At 41.2% G+C, this 17,189-nt stretch overlaps 1 protein-coding gene across 1 annotated transcript in view; it reads left to right on the forward strand.

Annotated features, from left to right (window-relative positions):
• The window catches only part of col25a1 (collagen type XXV alpha 1 chain), a 181,992-nt gene that overhangs the window by 116,097 nt on the left and 48,706 nt on the right, over positions 1-17,189 (forward strand). The window contains exons 4-8 of the mRNA XM_080791994.1: positions 2,840-2,866; positions 5,159-5,185; positions 12,069-12,140; positions 13,117-13,233; positions 14,406-14,441. Of these exons, the coding sequence (XP_080648120.1) occupies positions 2,840-2,866; positions 5,159-5,185; positions 12,069-12,140; positions 13,117-13,233; positions 14,406-14,441 (279 nt within the window). The remainder of the gene's footprint in view (positions 1-2,839; positions 2,867-5,158; positions 5,186-12,068; positions 12,141-13,116; positions 13,234-14,405; positions 14,442-17,189) is intronic.

Consider the following 17,189-nt stretch of genomic DNA (forward strand, 5'->3'; position numbering starts at 1 on the left):
CCAATATTCTCACAGCTAGAGGACTGTTTAATTGTCTCTATGAAAGACCATGACTGTATTCGCCCAAACCTTGTTTTGGACAAGCTCCAGTGGACGCCTGCCTGTCCCAATGATGTGCAAGTGATGGGCTGTATAATGAGCAGGTGCAGGCTGTGTAGTGGAAGCACTTCCAGATGTACTGCGACCAGAAAAAAACTATGTTTTTTCTGGGTAAAAGCCTGATAGATGGAGCATACAGTACGGTATATGGTTCAGTGTACTCGAAGCAGCATATGCCAAGTGGAAGCACAAATCAACTGTTGTGAAGTTTCCGTTTTTCGATTCATACTGTTGATGCTTCATGGATTTAGTGACGGTTGCTATTTATGGGAACATGATATATTGGTACATCACAGCTCTCCCGTCTCTTGCCAAACTATAAGCATGGATGCTTAACAACTTTGACAAGTTCATCATCACTCCTACGTCTTTTTTTAATCAAAACTCGTTTGAAATATATCGTGAACGCATGTGGACCCATTTTCGTTATTTTCATTTCTTTCCACAGTAAGCAAAATATCATGTTCTTTTGCCCTTTTATGGAAGTGCAACACTCAGTGTGCTTTCTAATAACTTTCCATAGGTCAATGTCTACCCCCCCAAAATGTCTCCCCCCACGCATGCACACACGTGCACACACAGCTACACACACACACACACACACACACACACACACACACACACACACACACACACACACTCACAAATCTCATTTCATCTAATGTGAGTGCTGTTCAATTACTTTCCACTATCTTCTGCTGGCCAGAATCTGTTTAACAATGCATTCCGTAAAATATATCAAATATACAGTAACATTAGCAGTGTAATGCTAGAAAAAATATAAACTAATTTTTCAGCTACAGCTATAGCTGTATGTTCAGGATTCAAGTTATGTATTGATACGACATCGGTATCGGCAGATAATTTCCATGTCGGTGCATCCCTAGTTGTAGACTTCACAATGTCGCTATCAGCCACATAGTTGTTGTGCTCAATGTTTGTCAGTACTGTTACAGCGTTGACCCATTTGGCTGCATTCCTGTTGGAGAACCAGACTGGAAACTTGTTAACCATCCAAAGCCTCTGGTATGGTTCTAGATTCGTGTTGAAGTAAAAAGTCACAACCGTTTCCAGTAGATCCTCCCAATCTGTGATTCAGCCTCAGGGGACTGTAATCATAAATAATGTTTTCATAATGACACTATTTTGTGTTTACAAGTGTAAATGCCTAGCTAAAAACAGGACCAAATTCAAACTACATTTCCCATAAGCCCCCCCATTGTATGAGTCTACCCTGTACCCTGCTATAGCTTGCTGCATGGGGATTTGGGTAGAATAAAGAGTTGGGTTACTCAGACACCTATCAACCACAACCACACAGCTGCCCCAGATTAGCATTGATGGGAGAATGCAAAAACATACCCGCGTGCACTGCATGAGGTCACTACTTTGTGGTAACCCGAGGCAAAACAGCATGAGCTTTACGCACACTACTGCATTTAATGCACTAGCTGTACGTACATTCAATGACCAGGTAGTTGCATATCAGAAAATACCCACCCGAGAGGCTGAAAGGGCAAAGACCTGGCTGGCACCCACTTTCCCCAGTGCGGCGTTCTGTACTACTTGGCTGAGGAAAGTGGCTGGAATACCTCTGGAGTGCTTCCATTTTCATACTGTTGGATTGAGTGCCAGCGTACCGCAGGGGCTGACTGTACAGGCCTATTCTGGGTCATTGGACTTGTACACGGGGAAAAGCCTAAAAACACAGATCTTCTTCTAATACCATCAATTGAAGGATTACAGTGTTCTCTCTCTCTCTCTCTCTCTCTCTCTCTCTCTCTCTGTGGGGGTGTGTGTGTGTGTGCGGTCAAAATATGGACACAAACCAAACATATTTTTATTAATCTTACTGTTGGCAAGGCCTGTCCCTTTTTAAAACTTTGTTACAGAAACCATGAACCATGAAAACTGTTATATGATGTTAGGTGGATGGACATTGATAAAAAGGCTAGAGCTGCCTTTCTTCATCATCTCTGATCTCAGGATCGCTACAGATCTAATGTATTTGCAAGCGTATTTTATAAGCTTCTTTTTTACTTTTCCCCCCAGATCACAGCCTCTGTGAAGGAGAAATCCAAAAAAGCATGCTGGATCCTTGTACTGAAAGTTTAAAATATTGGGTTAGAACAACACAAGCTCATTAGCCTTTAATATTGAGCATATGGATGCACACCCCGCCATCAAACACTCTAGTTCACCCATGACCTTTTACATGGCCCACCCGGGAGCCAATTGCCCATTGATTGACATGAATTGGAATGCAGAACAGCCAATTACCTCACCAAAAACTGTGGTGTATTAAAAAGAAAAATCCTGAAAAACACAAGAGTTTCCATGATTCAGAGCACGTTTTTATGATGTACTTCAATACTTGGTTGGATATTACTGGAGTTGTGCCCGTGAGTAAACATGGAGTTTATTTCGTCTAATTATTTTATTATTTTATTTTATTGTATGTTTGTATAAGCTTACCAGTCAATATGGCGTGAAACTGTGTTTCCTCACCAATGTTAAGAATATTAATGACTGAAATTAGTGCTATTCATGCCTTGCGTGGCAACTCTGTAAAATTTCTGGTTCACTTGTGTGATTGATTGCACTGGATTTGTTGTTTGTGACATTCCTGGTGCAATCAGTATATCATTTGGCGTGGCTAGGAATCTTATGTCTCCCCAAAGAAGTTTAGTTTAAACCTCTGGTGAAATGTTTTTTTATTTGTCTCCTTTTCTCTCAATAGGGGGCTCCTGGTCCACAGGGTGACAAGGTAAGAGTTTAATGAGTTTGATTTTATTATTTTATTTTTTTATTGTTGAGATATTTTATAAATGAAATTATTATCCCGAAATCCCTGACCCATTTCTCCAATGTATATATTTTTTTTTTGTATTTTGGACTAACTACACAAATATATGTATTTGCTAATGCAACCTCATGTCCCAGCCTCAACACATTTCCTCATGTCCCAGCCTCCATACATTTCCTCATGTCCCAGTCTGCGCACATTCAAATCCATACATTTATCACAAATTCACAGCACAGTACCATTAACCTTACACGAGAGAGCCCAAACTTACGTCCTCAAATGCTTCTCTGAGCATTTCTCAATAATACAGCGTCCAGGCATGAAAATAACCACACTGTCTCTTTATAAGTCTGCACGACTTTGGGGACCCGTCTGTGACCATGCATACTTCTTGCTTGGGCAGATTAAAAACACAAGGTCCCTTGATTTACACAGTCGATGATGTCTGACCATTTACACACAGTGGAAATTAGTGGCTCAGTTTGTCTCGCTCGTTCCTAAACCAGATATCTAAAAGAATGTGCATGCCTCGAATTTACTACTGGACAATTTGAAGGCTGGGAAAGAAATTGGGTGTGCAAGCACTTTTCACAGACTGTCAATGACATCAACACGTACTATAGGAACTAAATAGAAATCCTGTCATCCCATCTGTTTATGGCGTGGCTCTGCGGGAGGCTAGCCTGTAGTATGAGAGGGTCTATGTTTTTGTGTCTGTGTGTATGGAGCAAATCTCACAAACCGCTGGCCTGATCAGCACCTCATCATCTTGGAACAGACCTTTTATGTTTTTAAACATTTAACTTTAATAATCAAAGCCAATGGGGCTCTGATCAGGCAGAAACCTTGCCCAAATTTGGCATTGTACATCATCATAGATACTATATGTCTATTACTGACGTCATACTGTAGATGACTGACCACATGAAGTCTGAGGTCCAACAATCGTTTGCGAGGCAAGTCTATGGACTCTTTTTTTAGGGCACTAAAGGGGCGACATACTTAATTAACACCGTACCATTCTTTTGTGCTTGGTCATGGCAAAAGGTTGTAGAATCTTTCAGTCTTTCACAAAGCGCTCTGGTCAAAATCAGTTAATACTGATTTTGTGAAACCTGTAAAGAACAAGTGGGATGTTCTGCATTTGGTAAAGTAGAAATAATATATACTCTCCCATCCTGAGAGCATGCCTTAGAAAACTAGATTTTTTTCAAAGCTAGGTTAACTTTTCCATACAGGTAAATGAATAACTGATGCTTGATAACCATGCCCATGTTCTTTCCTCTCATTCAACCTCTTCATCCACAATTTGATAAAAACTGTGTTCCCTCTCCCACCCAAGTTGAATAAAGTCCACTGTTTAAGTTTACATCAATCCTATGGTCATTCACTATTTTCTTGAGAAACTATTTTCTCATTAAACCAAGACTTGGACATTGTTCATAGGCATTACATTCACTTGTTTGAGCAAAAGCTCACAGCTGTGGTACATTGTTATTTTTACCAGCTCATTTTACAGATGTTGTTAAAGCAAAACTCAGCTTATAGAGAGAGTTAAGTGTGGTGAATATATAGCACAACATTTTGTGTGATCTGACCCAATCAAAACTCTTAGAAAAGCAGCCCAACTCTCGGACACCTTGGGAATTCAGCAGCAGGTTGGCACGTCAAGTGCTGATTGGGGAAAAGCATCCTAAGCACACGCTCACATATACTGTATGTTTGCACGCACGCACACACATTAGAACAAAATATCACTGAATTGTTCTGTATAAGATGTTGTCCAAATCTCCAGAAAAGCAGGGGAGATATCTTTTTAGGGATCTGTTTTAGGCATCCATCTGTCAGGGAAAGTGGGCCTACAGTGCAGTATGTTTTACTAAACCCAATACCATCACCCTCTCTCCCATATACCCTTTTCATGTCAGTCTGTGTTATCATAAGTGATTTTACTCTCAACCGCAATGAATACTTGAGGCTGCCTGTATTATTTTTCCTCATCAATGTGTTTTGAATTATCCCTTATGATTTTGGTGTGCGTCAACACACTGTGTGTGTGTGTGTGTGTGTGTGTGTGTGTGTGTGGGTGTGTAGGTGCGTGTGGGTGCGTGTGCGCGTGCGTGGGTGCGTGTGCGTGCATACGATCATTAAGAGAATGTGATTGCAAGTGTGGGCGTGTGCTATGCTGTACATTGAGTGTCTGGTTGATCCTTGTGTTTCAAGACTAAATAAAATCCTTCTGCCTGTTTGCAGGGGGATCAAGGCGACCAGGGACCGCGGGTATGTGGTTTACGCTGACTTCTTGTACTCTCATGATTGGCTGGCGAATGCAACTTGGTGTTACTGCATGTCTCCCTCAGAAGAATTGTGGGTAAAAGGTTTGAGATGCATGAGATTCCTTGGATACTGTTCTTTCCCCCTCTGGCCAAACACAACAAGCACTTCACGACTCAATTTCTAAATCAAGAGTGGCTCGGCGAAAGGGCAAATACCTTCGAAAACCATGGGATGGTATACTTTTAAAATGCAATATTAATCTAATTTTTTTAGCCCCTAGTTGGTAAATTATTTACCCCTCTCTAAATTGTTCAAGGTCGGCACACCAGTGTGTATTGTTACTGTGTGAAGATAACAAGAATATCTTCTGTAATCAAACCCTAAGTGTTATCCATGTCTCTGTAATTACATATGACTCACTTCAAATCTCGACGCAAAGCGGCACATTCAGCCCTTTAATCATTTCCAGCTCGCCAGTTTGACATTTTCGATAAAGGCGCGCGTTCTGAGTGATGATGATGTGAATGCTTTTCCTCGCTTGACAAACTCTAAAATGAATTACTGCATCTCACTCGCAGAGCCTTTGCAGTGAGCGAGCTGATTTGTGCCAGAGTGAGCAGCCTTTTTTTTTTTTTTTTTTTCACAGCTGAAGGCTGACAATTTAGCCCTCTTCCAAAACATACTTTACCACATGTTTGTTTAAACTTTATTGCATTAACTGAAAATCGCACACAAAAAGCACATTTCACATGCACTATTGTGACGCAGGGCTGATTTTCTCTGCATCCGTCACCATCATCCAGGTGACGCCTGGATGAGGGTCATGGTCACTTAGAGTGGCTGTAATTGATTCCCCCCTCAGGGCAGAGAGAGCACGGTGGAGGTCAGAGAGCACAGATGACTGACAGAACAGGGAAGTTTGTCCCTCTGTCTGAAGCCCTCTCTCGTCTGTACTGAATCCCACGCAGACGTCACCGGATTATCCCCATATTTTTCTTCCAACTCGGCTTGACCTGGCTGAGCAAATTGAACCACTATGTGATGTGATTCACAAGTCACTAACCCTCTAAAATGTGATTTGTGGTCTCCCGGTTAATAAGACACGGATCTAATATTACACCGCTCATATGACAGCCAGCCAGCCCTTTGATTGATGGCCCAATGGTCCACAAACAATATTGTAATATTTCTGAGCTCCGAGCTCCTAGAGAGTATTTTCTGATTGTGCTAAATATATTGAGTTATCATTACAATTGCATAGACTGAATAATCACCATCATTTGTACCCCCCCTTTTTTAAATACATTTTTGCTTTTGGGAATCAGGAGTAAACAAATATGTACCAGAAATCAGTTCCTATCTAGTTTACAGAGAATATTTGTTTATCATTTCAATAACTTCCAATTATTGAAAACATGTCTCCTAACAGGCAAAATGTAACGCACGCACACATGCACGTACGTTTTGCTTTGGAGACATATAACCATTCTAGGTCACCACCAAATCACATTAAATTCTCGGGATAGCATATTGACTTTGCACATTAGATTAGGAGGTAAATGTAGTGGAACAGCATTATGACGAGTTTCTTAATGAACGAAGGTGAAATAGGAGACTTTCCTCCTAACCTTGACTCTTGTTAGCTGAAGTGTGGGCTAATTTCAGTCCCAGTACTGACTTTGTGCAAGGACCGATATAAATGCAAATTATGCAAACTGTCAATATTTGTATTATTTAAATATTTCAAAATTCCATTTGTAACAGTTGAAGACATATTCAGTCTTATTGAAAATCTTCACCCTAGATTTTACAGACAAAAATGTGCGCAACAGATTGTCTGTCTGTCTGTCTGTCTGTCTGCGCGCGTCTGCCTGCCTGCCTGCCTGCGTGCGCGTCTGTCTGCCTGCCTGCCTGCCTGCCTGCGTGCACGTCTGTCTGCATACATGTGTGCGTGCCTGTGTTTATTGGGTCAATGGGATCAAAACAAACACTTGGCATTTCCTGCACCGAAGTTTGACAACACCACATGGTCACCAGAATGTCCTTACAGACAGTCTCTCCATGTTCCCCACATGTCAGGGTCACGAAGTTAGTCAGTGTAAAAGTCGAAGGTGAGACTGAAAGTTCAAAGGGTAAGCAGGCAGCAAATAATACATTGACGAGTGCACACAAACTGTGTGGCCCCTGCTCAAGAGCCCATTTTGAGATGTACTGCCGTTGCTAGCAATGGCAAACAGTAATAAAGGTGTGTGTTCTTTTAAAAGTATGGCACCGGCTACAGCTGTCATACAATACAAGGGGTTTGTGAATTGGTTGGCCATTCAGTAAAAAAAAATAAAACCTTTAGATAAAATAAATCGAACTGCAGAGGTTTGTCCAGTGCATTGGCACTGGACACAGGCATTAACTATTCAAGTTCAGATCTTGGGATTTTGACCAATTTGCAATCTTCCCCCAAAATGTTACGGCCATTATTCAATTTCCAGTACACACAACTACACGAACAAAGACGCACTTTCCATCCTGCTGTCTGAAATCAGAAGCCCTGAAATAAATTTAGATTTTAGATGAGTTTGACAATGTGGTTGATAGATGCCAAGCCTAAAGGGAACCAGTGGTGGAAGAATTACTCAGATTTTATTTTACTTAAGTTAAAGTAGAAATACCACATTATAGAAAATGCTCTGTTTAAGTACAGAAGTATTGGCATCAAAATATACTTACCAAAGTAGAACTACCAATGTCTTTAAAAAAGAACTGATCTATGAGCTTAGATCTGTTATTTCTTTAATAACATAAGTATAAAATAGAGCTTATGTGGATAATGTGTGTTTTGTAATAATCTAAATCTGAAAAGTATACTATACTAAAGTTGTCAAATTATCGTAAAGACGTATTACATGTATATTATTTACCTCTGAGATAAGTAAGTAAAGTAAGTATTGAAAAATGAAAATAGTAAAAATTTCCTCCAAATTATACTTATAGAGTACTTGAGCAAATGTACTTGCAGTGGTGGACATGTTACTTTCCACCACGTTCCATTCTTAAATACACTAAGTCATATGTATCTGAGTAGATAATCAAATCCATATATTGGGAATATGTGGGTGGGGGTCTGGGGTGCGTGCGTGCATGCGTGCGCTGATTGTGGTGGCAGCGACATTGGATCTGTCCTGTGTTCCACGCCAAGCGGTTTCTGAATGTTCTCATATATGGGTTTTTTTTGTTTACTACGGTCACAGTCATCCCGCTGCAGGCAAACACATAACCAACATCCGTTTTGGAACGGGGAGAAACAAAACAGCAGTCTGTGAATGGTTAGGATTCTCTGTCAACCACCATGTCATTACCATTGTCACCCATAACAATACACTGCACATCAGTGCAGAGACCATGCAGGGTCGCAGCTAAACCCACACCTATTCGCTACCAAGAAATCTAATTCCCCTGTAGTGACGGGAGAAGCTACATACACTACACTACATATACATACATTAAAGGCATTTGAAATGACATAAAAATGTAAATTTTCAGGATTCCAATTCAAAAATAGCAAAATATTATTCATGATTTCAATTCGACACGTTTTGAGCTTGTAGATCTGCTATTTTTGCTACGACAGCAATGTGGCCCTCTGGAGTGAGTGTGGAAATATAGTGGCCCTCTCCATGGTCAAAGTTGACCACCCCTGAGCTATACAGTATAAGCTTGTTGTTGTTGCTTTGGTCAGATGATCATCCGCCTGCGCGGCATGCGCGGTCACGCCCCTCAAAACCTGAACATGCACCGGTGGTGTCAGCCAGGTCGATGAGAGCTAAACCCGTGGCTGAGCCAGCTGACCGTGTACGACAAGAGTTTACACACATCGCTGGCATGCTGTGAAAGGTGGGGGGGGGGGTATTTCTCAAGATCCACTGTCTCCCGTTGTGAATGTACTCTATATATCAAACCCATTCGTCAAAAGAAAAAGCTAGCTGTCTCGAGCCCCGGCCGAGCTGTCACATTTGCCAGTCTGCACGTTAAGGGTCAAGCAACACTAAACTTCCATACCCTGACTCTTTGCATTGTCAAGCACCCCTCTCCCTCTCCCGACCCCCTCGCCCCGGCCTGCTAATCCAGCACTTGTGTGCCCGGCTCCCATTCTGTCTTCAAGATGCCTGCGGTTGTAAATAGCTTGATGGGAAATACTTGTGTGGCAATCCCAGTTACACACAGCGTGGCCATTGTCTGCAGTGTAAGAGAATCCTCTTGTCTTTCATGCTGCAAAGTTGAGCCAGTGCCTTGAATACCATGTCCTTAATGAGCCATGATTTTTGAATTATGGGTAACGTAAACGATGGCCCCATTCCAGCACATTCATCTGTGAATTAAACTATGGAAAAGTATAATAATTGCACAATAATACTCAAGTCAGTGCTCATTAAAATCTCCCCAATACTTAATACACTCAGAAGAGTGTTACAAAACAAACAAATTCACATGCATTTGTATCAATTTGCATTACATTTGTGCCCTTGCAATTCGTAAGATGTATTGGATTCAAACCCATGGGTTCTCCGCACAAGGGCTACAATATCTGCTGCTGAGCTAAGATGCCTGCTTGGGCAGAACATCTGCAGAATTGGCCAACGTTGGTGACATGAAAAATTCTCCAGATAGACAACATCACGTTCAATCTTTTTGATAAGCAATGTTCTGTATAATATTACAGATTCATGTTTTATTGAACATAATGCATGAAACCGTGACACTCGTCTGTATTAGGAACCCTCCTTATGCCTGTAGCATCTGGCAGTCGTAAGTGGCCTCATGTTATGGAAACCGGAATCAAATATTTCTACAAATATATTCATATTGTCATCACAGTATAGACTGTCTCCCCCCAAAAATGACTGATGAGGGTCAATGGAAATTACAGGAATGTGTTTAACCAGGCAGAACATACAAATGCCCATCTGTGACCAAATGTGGTAAATATAGTGGACTGACTATAGAGTTATAGCGTTCATCTATAAACTATTCTTCCCTTAACAAGCAATGCATGGTGTGTTGGTTGCATGGTTCATTTTTCACGAGTGGATCACAACTGTCATTATGATTTTTGACAAGGAAATGGGAAACCATCTGATTGAATTTCCAGTCAACGTCTGAATTCCACTTTTGCTATATCATCTGTTCTATAGTTCTATAGTAATCGTTCTAACAAGTGTTCTGTCTTGTCTCAACCAGTACTTTGTATTACAGTAGGAAATGGCTACTTAGCCAACTGTCATATGGACATTGTACAGTCAATCTAACACCCTACCTGGGGCATAGGTTAGCTACATGGAAAAATTGAGGTATAGGGCGAATTTGGATAGATGTGTTGAAAAAGGAAGTGGCAAGTTCCATGGGAGTTATTATTTTGTAATCATCTTTGCATGAACAATTCGGTTTGTGTCTATGTTGAAATGGCTTTGGCATGAGTCAGCGAGAACCCTCAAAACGAATTGCTTGACAGCAATGTTTGTTGTGTAGTTGGCATTTGACAATTCCATGAAATTTCTTTTAAATCTCACCCTTTTCCAGCATTTAGCTGTTCCCACTGTTTTACAACCAATAATTGAAAAACTTTATAAAAATGTCCAAGTAATTGTGGGCACACCATTATAAAACACTGGGCCAGTCCACATCCTGAAGTTGGTATAACAAGGATGGAATTTGGGTGCTTGACGTCCTCTTTTTTAAAGTAATGTGTTTTTCCTTTTTTTTTTAAATGTCATGTGTGTGTTGTGCATTGTTCTGTTGTGTGCCCCTATAGGGATTGCCCGGTCTCCCTACGCTGGCTGCTTTGCACAGCAATCAGATCCTCACTGTCAAGGTTTGTCGGTGGTGGCAGCAGCCTCGCTGCCGCTCAGTCCGACCTCGGGGCGGCACACGCCAGGAGTAAATTATTCACTGTCAGGTTCTCTCTGCAAGACCTGATGATAGAGCAGACCCAGGCAAGAAACCCCATCCAATTAATCATGGCCAGTCAATCAACGATGCTCTTCCCCACTGCTACCGGCAGTAGATGCCAAGAGCCCCATCGAACAAATCTACCCCATCGGTAGATTTTTATAACCCGGTAAATGTGTAGCTGATTGGAACCAGAATCCACACTCTAAACTAAGAAGGCCTGAGCTGGCTAATATTCATTGTTTCTAAAAAAAAAAAAAAAAAAAAAAAAGTAGTGATATATAATTGATCAAACAAAGTAGATAAACCTTAAAATGAGCTCATACTGTAGCTACAATTCACCTTCTAGCTTTGAATCTGTGGTCGTTTGTGTTAAATACACTTACAATTACTTCTGATTTCATGCCACCCATTTGAACTTCAGAAAGGAGGCATGATTCTGGATCATTTCAGTGGACACTAGCTGACTAGTGGGACATTTCCCTTGAAAGGAACCAGGCTAAAAAATGACCTCCCCTCAGGAGGTCAGCCCATGTTGAGTGTGCCGCTCCCAGGGTCTGACTTTGCAGCGCGTGCTATTGTGATGATGACAGCGCTTTCACAGAGGAGGAGAGATTCCCATTTTTCCTGGTTCTGTGAGCGCAGTGTGGCGCCCCCAGCACCCCCGAGGTGGTAATTATGGGCTTTGGTTTCCAAAAAACCAAGTCCAGACTTCCGGAATCAAGCCGCCTCCGTGGTGGAAAAGTGTGTACTTCTCCGTCCGTCCGTGAAGGCGCTGCATTGAGTTTCAGAGGGCACGGACCTCTCTAACAGATTCTATTTGTTCTGTTTTTTCACCTACTGCCTTCCTTCCTCCTGCTCTTCTTCTTCTACTGGGGTCTTCATCCTTCTGCCAAACTTCTCTCATCTCTGACCTACGACCTCTTGACCTCACACACCTGCTCAGATGGTCTTCCCTAAGATCAATCATGGCTTTCTTTCTGCTGACCAGCAGCTCATAAAGAGACGGCTCATTAAGGTAGTGGCTGTGTACTCACACTTATCTCTCTCTCTCTCTTCATCTTGCCAGTGTCTTGTCTTCTGATGTCTCCTCCTGGCCCGTCCATTCCTCTCAGTTTGCATGCAAGCCATTAGACAGACTTTCCAAATTGTCTATACAGTGTAATCCAGTCCATTTGGTTCCAGTTGTACACTCTCTGACTTACCGTACAAATGGGCAAATTAACACTGGGTTTCACTGTGTATCGTCTGACTCTCAAGGCTAATCTAAACTTTGTCGAATGGCAAAAACGTCACATATCTCTTAAACTTTTTTTTTTGTCGTTTGACCAAGTGTAAGTTAGTCTTGGACAAATATGGAGAATTGTATTTATTTACCTTTGTGTTATGGTGAAATGAATTATAGCCTTGCAGCACTTACAGTCACTATGAATGATTTCTTTCTGGTGTATTCCTTATAACCCATTACACTAATGGACCAAAATCTATTATTTTCACCCCATGCTGTTGAACAGTGACAAATTGTGGCGACAAATGTTTTTTTAAGTCAGTGTAAGCATAAGCACTATTCAACTCATTAATTCCAATTGGGAATGCCCTTTGTGGAAGGGCTCAACATTTTAGCCATAAATCTAATCAACGGCCGTGCACTTAACTTCAGCTGTAGCACACAGACATGAAAACTTGCCTCCATGATACAGTAAACTCCTGAGTGCTAATTTAAAAACTGTTTTCACAGAATTAAAGGTGATATTGATAACAATTTGTGTGGTGTAGACAAATAATAAAAAGGCAATTCAACGTCCACAGAGCTTTTAAAATGATGTGGAATACAAGTAGCACTTTCCATACAAACATTATTTTTATTGTGAAATTAATAGTTTTGTCAGGTCCAAAATTATTTGTGTTGCCAGTGATCCCTGTTTCTCTACCGCTGTCTTTTGGGAAGTTACTTTTTTCCTCTTGAGTATAACTACTCTTCTGTTGCTACACAGGGAGATCAAGGCCAAGCTGGGCCCCCGGGCCCCCCAGGGCCGCCGGGCCCTCCCGGGCCGAGGGGACCCCCTGGAGACACAGGAAAGGATGGTCCTAGAGGTGTGATTGGTGTAACTGTGAGTACTGAGGTTGATGCCCTTGTGAGGGGAAGTGTGATTTAATCACATTGCCACTGGCGTCCATATTTGGGGCAAATTTGAAAAGAAAAGAAATTAATGCAGATGTACAAGCTTACATGTAGTGCAACGCAGTGCACCTCGTTGTGAGACTGTAGATAATTTTCACTGCTTGTGTAGTGTTTACGTGCACCAATGGTCTGCTGTTGTTGTCAATTATATTTTGAAGTGTATTTTGGAGTTTGTTTTTGACTCGTACAATTATTATTTGACTCACAAGAGGTTAGATAAAGAAAATATGCCTCACTTCATAGATTTATGTTTACTTGGTTGATTTCCATTAAACTATAACCGTTTCCATGTGCTCGGGCTGTCATTGGCATCACACTAATTTATGTACACTCTGCCTGTGAGAGAAAGCTGAAAAAAGAACATAAAGGCCTGTCAATTATGTACTGCCATAAAACCTTCCCAGAGCCCCAGAAGATCTTTGTTCTTTTGGCGGAGATCGCCGCGGGAGTGCAAAAATATTAAGTGTTGTTTATCGGTTTCCTTCCAAGTTTTTCCGTCATTATTGTTTTCAACTGTTCCAGTTGCTCGTTTTCAGCAGTTGAAGCGAGACAGTTTTTCCAAGAAATTAGACAACTCTCTCTGGGGAAAGGAATTAAATAGTGGCTCTGATGAATTGCTCACAGTGAGGGTGGAATGGATCATCCTAAGAAAATAAGTCACGCAGAGGGATTAATATCCATAAATCTGAACACCCTAAACAGGCAGGTGCATCCAAAAACGCTAAAACTTTTTCTAAAGTGGAGAATGTAACAGGTGGCAAATAGCCATTAAAACAACCCTGCTATGAGCTTAAACGTACAGGACAGTCTTATTGACACAATGTACAATAGCAGCTAAAGTAAAGTAAGCAATAGCTTAGTTAATTCATTTGAATACAGACTGTAGCACAGGTTCAACCCTGAATTCCACCTTTCCAGTATGTGAGATGTTTCTCTTCTGCACCTGCTCATTCAGACACAAGTACAGTATAAAGAATTATTTATGCTTTGGTGAAAAAGTAGTTCACTGTGCTTCTATATACGCCCAATTATGCTCAAGAAGGCAACGATAATTTCTTCCATGGCGATTACAATTAATTGGATGTTTTATATTTCCGACAGGGGGATCCAGGAACCTCTGGAGATTCTGGACCCTCGGTAAGCACAAACCCTTTTCCACACATATTTTGTTTGTGATCTGAATGACCCTGCCAAGATGGATTTGGAGTTGTGTACATTATTTGAAACGAAGGCAGGAGAGCGTTTTCCAATTACGTTCATATCACCAAGTTTCATTTTGACAATTGTTTCATTACGGCTGAATATTGTCAACTACTTGTACAAAATGAATCCAGACATAAAGCTCTTGCCACACGCAGGCAGGCCATTTGATATTCATTTATGGATGTTGATTAACATCAGTGTTATATTTAGGTGGCCATTTCCACAATAATGAAAGGGCCTTCTCTCGTGCTGTGGTGCCCTGATTGCTTTGAGAAAGGTCTCATAACTGCATGTTGTGATTAAGGGAAATTATGCTTCATCACGTCTCTGATCCCGGACACATTTGTATAATTTGCAAACCGACCAATGGTGGCATAAGGGCTGTTTGAATCCCCTCTCGGCACAAGAATCTTATTAGCTCAACATCACCAGTAATTTTCATATGGGTTTCATAGGGTTTTGCTACTCCATCATAACAGCCGCGTCTTTGCATCATGCTTTTGATTTTACATTACATTTTATGAGATGTATTTAAAAAAGTGATTTATTGGTACTATGATGAAGAGCATATTAAATCCTGTTAAAAACATATTTTCCCACATGTAATGCATGAACACATGAACCTCTTGTAGGGAGACGTTTTTTCCCCCCACTTCCAATTACCATCAAATAAGCTCTGAAATGTACTAAACGAAATATGGTTCTGCACACTTGGGTCCATTCAAGTAACTTTAATATCAGAGATGTATTTTTATTTGTATATTTATATCAAGAACATTGAGATAATGGGGGGAATGCTAAAGGGTGGCCTTAAGATTAAACAAACTGCCATTCCCTCTCTGTCTCTGTTCTCTACCTGATCCATATGCCAGAGCCTGTCATGTACATTACTAAAATAGTTTTGAAAGGCAAATATTACAGAGTAACCTACAGCTGTATGTCACATAGAGTGGAGGATATTATTTACATTTAAAGATTGGTTGGTACGATGTATCCATATTGAAATGTTTATGGTTCAGGATGCAACCGTAACAACCTTACTTGTACTTGACTAATACCGTCAAGAAACAGTAGTCCTACTTGAATAGGATATTCTAGTACTCATTCATCCCATAACAATGCATTACAGTGACTCCAATGCTTACAGAACAGGGTACAGGTGAATCCCTTCAAAGGAGATTGCAGCACTCACGAGGAGCCTTGAATGAAAAACTATATGCTCCTCTCGTTAATTTGTGCATCAAGGCATACTATTTCACTAGTAAATGCACACCCTGACACTAATGTACTTTTAACAAGGAATAATGGCGTCATTTGGGAATCAATCCACCTTTTAAACAGCTTGAGATGAGCGCACACACATCTCAGCGGTCGTAAAGAGAGAAACAAAGTAGATGTGATGTGACCGCTCAAACACACTGGAGTTACTTCATGCAGGTTGTCATATGTCTTGAGTTTCAGACAGAGCTTCTGTTTCCTTCAGCCAACTGTAGACTATTTGGAAGCCCCGAGACTTAGAGAGGAAGAAAAATAGAAGATGTTCGGGGGTAGTGGATTCGAGGATGAGGTTTATACAATTGTCTTTGAATTAGGTATCGTAATCTTGATCTGTTTTGCTATATTGCTGGAGAGGGAATATGCATTATAGTTCCCTGGCCAGAAACAAGTCCACGCCCTCCGTTGGCACTCGAAAATCAAACATGGATTAGGTGGAAACAAAGCGACTAGACAGATAGGCTCCTATTTGTGCTAGATTCTGAAAGGACCGTGTTTGACCACTGCCTTCAGATCAGAACAATTGAGCATGAGTTATAGGTCTCTTTGAGGCCATTCCAGAGCCAACGTTTCAGGGGCAGCCTCCAGGACTTCTAATGCCCACTTGATATAGCTCAGCGTTTCTGATGTAGATGCTATTGTTAAAGAGGCAGCAGTGGATTCCAGAGTTTTCCAACAGCCTTCCAGAACATATGGTCCTGGTTAGAAGGATTAAGCTCTTGTGGAGCAGAAGCGAAGGGGGAGAGGGGGTGGGGGGTTGAAGAAGAAAAAGGAAATATTTGCAGGACTCAATTCAAAATCCTCAGTACCATAAGGTCTCTCTGGGGTAAATTAAGCGGGTCTTCAGCTCTAGAAAGGTGGCTTGCAGCCGTCTACACAAGTTTTCATTTGGGACTTGATTTGGCTTAAAAAAAGGCTAAATATGGAAAATCTGCGGGATATTGTATGCAGTGTTCCATCCATAACCGGAACAAAGCCTTCCATCTGTTTCATGGTGTTATTTCCCTAGGAGGAAGGATAACAGGCATTCGCTCTGCGCACCGTTCATTTAGAGGTTACCCACAATGCATCAGTGGCTCACCTTAGATTTTTGTTTTCCTTTCTTCAAATGCAGCGCAGGCATGCATGCAGGGATCTTATTCCCTTTCGTAATGAGGAGGCAATTTCAATATCTTGCTGTCCTTGACATTAAGTTCCCTTTCATATCCGAGCCAAACATGAGGAGCCAAGCAAATACGCTGAAAGTAAATAGCTGGATACATGGTGCATGGTGCTCGGTGCAGCCCAAATACAATTGCAGCATCCTCTCCTTCTTGTGAATTTTGAATAAGAGAAAACATTTTTATAATGGAGCTACTTTGCTTGCTTGCAATGTAGTTGAGCATACCTTCACTGATGGTCAATGAA

This window comes from Protomyctophum bolini (genome assembly GCF_963924005.1).
Source record: "Protomyctophum bolini genome assembly, chromosome: 20".
NCBI lineage: Eukaryota > Metazoa > Chordata > Actinopteri > Myctophiformes > Myctophidae > Protomyctophum > Protomyctophum bolini.